At 51.2% G+C, this 8,996-nt stretch overlaps 1 protein-coding gene across 1 annotated transcript; it reads left to right on the forward strand.

The window, feature by feature from the left end:
- Positions 1-7,473: 7,473 nt before the first annotated feature.
- Positions 7,474-8,619, forward strand: LOC115533546 (uncharacterized). The gene has a single exon (XM_030344093.1). The coding sequence runs from the start codon at positions 7,474-7,476 to the stop codon at positions 8,617-8,619; it is 1,146 nt and encodes a 381-aa protein (XP_030199953.1).
- Positions 8,620-8,996: the final 377 nt, after the last annotated feature.

An 8,996-nucleotide genomic window follows, 5' to 3' on the forward strand; every position in this document is an offset into this window, starting at 1 on the left:
TATCCTGGTATTCTACATGAAAGTGGGGGGAACTATTTTGCAATGCATGCCACATTGTGGTGGAAAATAAGCGGAAATCTTGCATTTTGCCACTGTGAAACATAACTACAGAAATGCAGAACTGCAGGCAGGACGTCAGACGACGAGGCAGATCACTATGACAGGCTATGGCATCCAAGTCAATTGCCAGCGCGGAAAGAATCAAGAATCAATTATTCATAGGACCATTTCTCTCTTTTAATTACAGGCCTGATAGAGTTCAGGCGTGGTGCCTGAATTCAGGCTTGAGCTCGGCCATGTATGTTGTCAAGAAAAGTGAAAATAGTTGAGCGTTGCCTTTTTAAAATGTCTAGTCAACGCGTCACCCTACCTGAACTTTTGATTGTTATGTCTGCCACCAACTAGGCGTAGTCTTTATAAGGAAGTCTTTTACCTTTGTATGTTTGTACTGAGGATGGTCTGAATGGGACTGAAAACGTTTTGCACTCACTTTGGGCAGCACTTTACACTTTTATGCAATAAAAACGTATTGTTGCATCGGCTACATGGTGTGAGAGTTCCGCTCCTTTTATTGTTGTCAAGAAAGGCAATTCTCTTGGGTGTCTTCGAATATATTAGTAATTGTTGAATGTAAAAAGTAATTTCAGGCACAGATAATTTCACTTCCTATCAGCCCTGTAATTTTTTTTTTTTTGGAATAACAAATTACTCGGGGAAAATTTCAGCAATAACTTAATATTTAACATCAGGAAAATCGCAACTTTCACTTCCTCTCGCACGGTAATCGTAACAAAAACCTAAAAAACATCGCAACTTTCATCGCAACTTTTTAGAAAACCTCACGCAACATCAGGGGACTGTACTAGGTACCTCGATTAGAGGGTTAGCGAGGTATGTTGAGCTCAAAGCCTGGGTTAGCAGGACCACGAAAGTCGATCTCTTTTAGCGTCGCTGTATCACCACGGTGACTTATGCCCACAACCAAACCTGGTCTGGAGCAGGTTTTCAGATTATGCCGCGTTTCCACTGCAGGGTGCGGTACGGTTCGGTTCGCAAAGGTGCGGTACGGATTGCGTTTCCACCGCCAAAAGTGGGCGTGACCCGGACTGAGCCGTACTCGTTTTTCCCTCGTCTTCAGTACTCCTCCGTTGGGGTACTGGGACGCCTGAAAGGGTGCCGGAAAATTCGAGCTACACACCCCCGCCGTTAATTGGTCGACAGAATCGTCACTTCCGGGCGACGTGGGGATAAAAACAAACAAACAGTAGCCTCGAGGTATTATTCTTTACAATGAACTTGTCGCGTAAAACGCTTGCTTGGGCGAACAAGGAGGTGGAGACGTTCCTCTGCATTCTTGGGGAGGAAGACGTGCAGAGGTAGCTCTTGGTTTAATGTGTCGCGTTAATCTTTTCCATTGTTTTTATTGAGCAGGCTACACTGTGTCGCACTGCTATGATGTCACAATGTTTATGTAGCTGCCGCGGCGATCGACATCCGGCCTACCATAAAGGGTACTGTCGGCGGTGGAAACACGACCTTGGAACTGAGCTGGGCTACACCGCCCCCTCCCTACCGGACTGAGGAGAACCGAACCGTACCGCACCCTTCAGTGGAAACGCGGTATAATGCCGCGTTCTATGTCGTATAGGCTTCGCCTTTTAAGGCTATCGCTATTGGGTTATCCCTAGGCATGAGCTGTAGCACTGAAAAATGTGTAATCCCGCCCACCAACAGCGTTGGCCTCAATCACGTCCGCAGTTCGCAGATATACGCGGGCGGCGGAGAGACGGCTCTCCGGCCGCTGCACGCAACAGGAATGAGGGTACTGTTCTAATTGGATGATCTGCTTTTGATGGCTCGCTCCAAGGAGGAAGCAGCTATTCAAACAAAAAAGCTGGTAATTCACCTGTCGAATTTAGGCTTCGCCATAAATTGGAAGAAAAGCTGCCCCCTCCCCTCACAGAGTGTGATGTATTTGGGGGTAGAGCTGGATTCAGCTGTAATGAGAGCACGGCTCTCACAGCAGAGGATGGAGACGCTGTGGTCTCTCCTCCGCCGCTGTACCCCGGGCAGCGTCGTGACAGCCCCCCCTTGCATGAGGCTGCTGGGCATGATGTCTGCCACTCACACGGTGGTGCCGCTGGGGCTGCTTCACATGAGGCGGCTGCAGAGATGGTTCTTTTTCTAACTTCGCTCAGCGTTTCACTATGGGAATCGCCTAGGCGTGACCTACTACTGGAAGCTCCAATTGCACCACCTCTGTCCTTGACAGAAAGGTCGGACTGTGCCACAGGGTCCCTCCTCAAATCATTCTTGCTTTCTTCCCGTGAGAAAGCTACTCAAGCTCCCTCAGCTCATCTAGGTTAGCTTTAAACTGCTTAACAGTTCACAGACGGGCTGTCAAGGATTCTGTCGTCGAACGTAGTCGTAGGCTTTTAACCTGTCCGCATAAAGGCGAGCTGCTTCTCCGGTTACCCTGTATTTTTTTACAGGTGCCACTGGTTTACGGTGTAGCTTATCGGCTAACGCGTCAAGGCGAGCTTACCGCGGCACAGTACACATTAGCTTGTTGGCTGAGCCAAAACACCCGGAGTATAACGAACGCATCATGGCGAGTGAACTCTGCGGTATGCCTTCGCCCGCCACCCCCGCCAAAGGGTCGGAGCCGAAGGCTAAGGAGGCTGTATCCCGCCTGTGCCCCGCGTCATGTGGAGCCTCCATATCAGGCCGGGACCCCCACCCCATGTGCATCGCGTGTAGGGGCATTAAACACGCTCAAACTTTGCTAGCGGACCCGCATTCATGCGCTCACTGTGCATCGATGCCAGAGAAAATTCTGGAAAGGAGGCTAAGGGTGACGTGGCTACCAACCAGGATCCCTGCCTGGCGGGTGCCCCTGCTATACCCTCAACAAGCTCCCATCAGTCCCACGCGACAACGAGCTGGGCGGACATGATGGAGGCGGCATCCCCGCTCGTGCCCCCGCTATTCGATGATTTAATCCTCGAGGCGGAACCGGGCGCTGAGGACGCAGAGGGTGACGGCGACGCCAACTTTGACCTCCTCAACATGGACGGAATTGAGGAGGAGGAGGACGACTCCACTTTCCGGTCCAACTGTCCAGACCCCCTAGCGCCTCTGACGCTGTGCAACCGGTAGACGGTAACCTGTACGAGGTGTGCAAACGGGCCGCTGCTAAACTAGGCATTCAATGGCCTGCAGGGGCAGAGAGAGACCTGTACGACGGCAAGAGGCTCCCACCAGCCCAGCCGCCTTCTAAGCAGCTCTTACCAGCAGTTCCCATCTGCATGAAGGAAATGAGCCGCTACTGGTCCAGCCCATTTAAGAGCAAGCTTCCAACCAAGGGCTGCTCAAAGCTGGAGATCCACGGGATGGGTGAGCTGGGGCTGGCCGAACCCCCAGCTGTGGAGCCTTCAGTGGCTTACCACCTCCACCCAAACCGTCGCTCTCTGTCCGCTTCTTCAGGCATCTCCCTGCCTGGTAAGATGGACCGCCTCACCGCTTCCACTTACCAGAGGATGTATATATATGCAGCGCAGTCGGTATGCTTGCTTAATGCCATGACACTACTGTCTGCATATCAGGCTGAAATCCTAGAGGAAATGGGTCGCAGCTAGACTCTGGGTCACCCAACCCTGCCCTCTGGGATGAAATTTGCATCGTCAATGACCTGGTCCTAGGCTCCTCACGGGGCGCAGTTCAGGGCTGTGGCCGAGTCATGGGACTCGCAGTCTCGGGTGAGAGAGCGTTGTGGCTCAGTCTCTCCGGACTGAGTGACGCGCAGAAAGCCGAGGTCATGGATGCTGCATATGACCCAACCAAGGGTCCGTTTTGTCCAGCGCTGCAAAAGATGGGAGAGACCAGCACTCTCAGGAAACAGGAAGGAGAGGCCTTCGATCTCTGCCTTCCCCGAAAACAGGCTCCCCGCCCACCCCAACCAGCGAGGTCAGGCTTTGCGGCCGCGGTGGCGGCAGCAAGGGGAAAACAAGGGGGAAACAGGACTCAGAAAGCCTACAGACCAGCCCGCAGCTGGCCCACAGGCCGACCAACAGTCTAGGTCAGAGAACCCAAGGCCATGGGGCAAACACTCCTTCGCTGCCAGGAACCGCTCTCCCCAACCCGGGGATGGGATGAAGAAGCGTGCGACCTAGCAATCCCAGCTTCTCTCTCTCCCCCTCCCATGAAGAAAATAAAGCTTGGGGGGTAGAGCAAAGGCCCGAGTTCCATGGTTCAGGGACCTGGATATGTTCAAGTTCTCCAGGGGCCCTTTCTCAGGCCCCGTCCACACGAAGCCGATTTCATGGCGAAACCGCAAAGGTCTTGTACGGTTCGGCCTTCCGTCCACACGAAGCCGGCGAATCCGCTGACCGAAACCGTAAACTTCAAAAGGTGGTTTCAAATCTACCCGGTTTCGTTTTGGATTCGTGTGGACGCCTGAAACCGACTGAAACCGTAAACCATGACGTCATCGCCCCACCCCTCGACCCTCTAGCCAGTGGCGAACTTAGCCCTTTGGGGGCTCCAGGCGAACAGTCATTTGGGGGCCCCTGCATCTACCGGTCTAGTGTACCTGATATCGTGTAATGAGATACTCCATACATGGGATGACAAAAGTCACTATCCTTCTTTCATGCAAATGTTAATTATCTATTTACAAATTGAGAATAACATACAAAACAATAAGATTAGTTTTGTTGACACATTACACTAACTGTTAACCTTATGTCATCATTTACCTGAGGGTTTCCAGTAGCTCACAGCAGTTATCTGCTGTGACCTACTGGAAACCACTACTGGAAACCTACTGATAGCTGTTTCCAGCTATCAGTATTTTTCCTGTGCTCTTCAGACCTTTCATGGTTGATTAGATGCATTGCAAGGTTATTCCAGTCTTTAAATCCTTCCTCACTCAGTTGATTTTGTTTTCCAAAAAGCCAACAACAAAAGCAAAAAACACGGTCTGCACTTTCACTGTAGACTAACCAAGACCTGTTCACCCTCTCACCATTTTTCATTACTATGTAATAGTATGCTTTTGTGAATCTGCGGCCCTTGGGCCAGAGTGCTGGGTCATCCACAAGAATATGTGTGCACCTGGCCAAGACACAGCAGCTTGGGCCAGAGTGCTGGGTCATCCACAGGAATATGTGTCTCGCAGTCATTGTTATCGTTATTGTCATCAATTTCAATAACCGAAGTGGAAGAAGGAGAGTGAGAAATATTCACTACCAGTTGTGCATCATCTCCGTCAGTTTGTTGACACACGTCATTAGCATCGCTGCTGGCTGAGCCAGAGCCACTTGGAATGAAAGGAGCAGTAACGTGACAGAAAACGACGTTGACGGCTGCTCTTGATCCGCCGACGGTCCCACTGCCACTGCGGTGGCTGTAAAAAAGCTGGATAGCTTTGGCAGCTTTGAAAGAAAGTCCTGCCTTTGGTCTTTCTTCTTCTTTTTATGTGACCCGCTTTCGCACGATCGCTTCATGTTTCACTCGATTTATGTCTCACTCGATTTCTCTCTCTCTTACCGCTTACTGTTTTGAATTTGACATTATTTCCGCATACGCATGATGAGCGTGATGAGAGTAACATGGAATAGTCCATGTAGTGCAGACTGAAGGGGGGTGCACACGGAAAGATCGTCAAAACATAAGTAATTAGAAATCCTGATGCTACTATTGTGAAGAGATTTTTATAAAAATAATAAATATGGGGACAAAATATATACATTGGGGCATTTTGGGGGCCCCAAAAACCTTTTATGGGGCCCGGGGCTCCAGGCAAATGCCTGGTTTGGCTAATAGTACGGCCCGCCACTGCCTCTAGCCAATGACTGTTAAGCCCGCGGAGTCTCAGAACTCACAACAACAAAGATGATGGCGGACTACAGGCTTGTAATCGTTCTGCAGCAGATCATGTCCCTTGTTGGGTTACTAAGCCATTATTTATTGAGACTGTTGACTGACTATTTGTTTGTGTTGTTAGTGGTTCCGGGGGCAGCCTTTATGCGCATGCTTGCCCCTTATGGGCCTGGCATGTTTACTACAGTGTTTCTACAGATCTACCCGGTTTCGCTTGACTCCGTCTTTACGGAGATACTCCGAAACCGGACAGATCGAAACCGGAACGGTTTTGCCCGTTTCGGGCTTCGTGTGGACGGGGCCTCAGTCTCTCTCGCCTCACGTTCAGGGCGAACTGAGACAGGGGCAACTGTTGACACAGTGCCAGCAAGCATTTTCCCAGTGTCACAAGTTATTTTCCCTCGTTTTAAAGGTGAACACAATAAACCCTGCATTTTCGCAACCAGGCCCAGAGCCAAGGGTGAAATGCACAAAACAAAACAAAATAAAACAATATCTTGGTCCCTACATTCCCATAGGGGGAGATCACGCTTCTCCTGTGAGGGCAGACCTCTCCCCTTGCGTCTCGAGGGTGACGTCGCTGGGGCATGATCACATGGGCCCACTACGCGAGTGGAACATTGGCGCGAATGCACAGTTCACCCGTGGATCCTGTCTACGGTTTCCCAGGGTTACAGACTGCAGTTTGCTATGAAACAACCCAGATTCAACGGCGTGTTGGTTTCTATGGCCAGTGGGGATTCGGCACGAATCCTAGAGGACGAAATATCGTCCCTGCTGCGAAAACAAGCGATCAGGGCTTTTCTCATTCCGAAGAGAGGGAGCTCGTCCCTTCGCCCCATATTAGATCTCTGTTTGTTAAACAGACATCCTGAAATACACGTTCAGGATGTTAACACACAAAGTACTCAGTCGTTCAATCCGTCCAGGGGATTGGTTTGTAAGGATCGATCTGTCGGACGCATATTTTCACATTGCCATCTATCCCGCGCACCGAAGATTTCTCCGGTTCTCTTTTCAGAACAGGGATTACGAATACCAAGTGGTCCCGTTCGGGCTATCGTTGGCCCTGAGAGTGTTCAGCAGGTGTGTGGAGGCAGCACTGTCACCGCTAAGAAACAGAGGCATCAGAATATTGTCTTATCTGGACGATTATCTGATATGTTCCAGTTCACGCGAACAGGCACTCAGAGATTGTACTACGGTGGTAAATCATCTGAGGCCTCTGGGATTCAGCATAAATTGGGAAAAGAGCCGTGTGGACCCCGCACAATGTGCGGAATATTTGGGTCTCCACATAGACTCTCTCTCTTATCGCGTTACACTATCAGAGAGGAGACGTCTCTCACGCAGTGTCTCTCCCTCTTCAGGCGGGAAGAGACCGTATCGTTCAGGTTATGCCTACGCCTACTTGGCCTTATGGCTTCGGTGATATCAGTAGTGCATTTGGATCGTCTGATGATGAGAGATTTTCAGCGCTGGGTCGCAGCACTACGTCTGTGCTCCCGTCGCCACCTGAATCACAAGGTGAAAGTAACACCAGCGTGTGTTACGCTGGTGTTAAATAGTGCAACTCCTGGCGGGCGACCCATGGCCCCATCCGCTGCGCAGGGATCTCCTCTCCCAAGCGGGCGGGGAGATTTACCATCCGCACCCGGACCGCGTAGCGCTCTGGGCTTGGCCCGTGAGAGTTGGAACTCGAATGCGGCAGGCCTGCCTGCACAGGTCGTTGACACCATTCAGAATGCAAGGGCCCTTTCCACTCGCCAGCTCTACAGCGGCAAGTGGCGGGTTTTTGAGGACTGGTGCGACTCGAGGCACGCCATTCCATATCAGTGTTCCGTGGTGGACCTACTGTGTTTCCTACAGGGATTATTGGAAAAGGGTACGGCCTTTTCCACGATTAAAGTGTACTTGGCGGCCATCTCAGCTTGTCATATTGGCTTTGGGGATAAGCCTGCAGGGCAGCATCCCTTGGTTTGTCGCTTCATGAAGGGGGCGCGTCGCAAGCTCCCAGTTTCCAGGCCCCTGGTCCCTTTGTGGGATTTATCGGTGGTGCTGGATGCCCCGTCTCATCACCCTTTTGAGCCGTTGGAGACGGTGGGGATGAAGTTTGTGTCGCTGAAGCTGGTGTTGCTCTTAGCTTTAACCACAGCTAAGCGTGTGAGTGATTTACAGGCATTGTCTATCCGTCCTTCCTGCTTGCAGTTTGCTCCGGGGATCTCCAAGGTCTGTCTGCGGCCCAATCCGGCTTTTGTGCCTAAGGTGGTTGAGTCGACCTATAGGTGTCTCACGGTGGAACTGTCGGCGTTTCACCCGCCTCCGTTCTCCTCTGCGGAGGAGCAGAGACTCGATACATTATGCCCGGTACGGGCCCTACATGTATATGTGAGACGGTCAGCTGCTTTTCGGAAAGGGGATCAGCTGTTCGTGTCTTGGGCCACTCCCCATAGAGGCAAGCCTTTGTCCCGCCAGAGACTATCCCACTGGATTGTGGAGGCTATATCTCTTGCTTATGAAAGTAGGGGCTTGCAGCCCCCCCATGGCTTGAGGGCCCACTCCACAAGGGGTATGGCTACTTCATGGGCCTTATTCAGGGGAGTGTCGGTGCGTGACATTTGTGCTGCGGCGAGCTGGGCTACACCTCACACCTTTGTTAGGTTTTATAGGCTGGATGTCTCAGGGCCTTCTGTTTCTCAAGCCGTGCTAGAGACGATCTCACCAGACTCAAAGTGATGTTTGCTGCCTGGCTAAATTTGCATGGCTTCGGGATACATATGCAATACGGGAGTGGTCTATATCTCCCATAGTGAAACACTGAGCGAAGTTAGAAAAATAACTTTGGGTTACTTAACGTAATCCCTGGTTCTTTGATAACAGAGTGAGGTGTTTCACCAACACGTCCCTCCTTGCATTTACACGGAAAGAAACCGGCATATAATTATTTGAGGAGGGCGGGTCGACTGTATAAGTGCAGGGGGCGGGACCCTGTGGCACAGTCCGACCTGTCTGTCAAGGACAGACATGGTGAAATTGGAGCTTCCAGTAGTAGGTCACGCCTGGGCGATTCCCATAGTGAAACACCTCACTCTGTTATCAAAGAACCAGGGATT

The sequence above is a fragment of the Gadus morhua genome, chromosome 20, assembly GCF_902167405.1.
Source record: "Gadus morhua chromosome 20, gadMor3.0, whole genome shotgun sequence".
NCBI lineage: Eukaryota > Metazoa > Chordata > Actinopteri > Gadiformes > Gadidae > Gadus > Gadus morhua.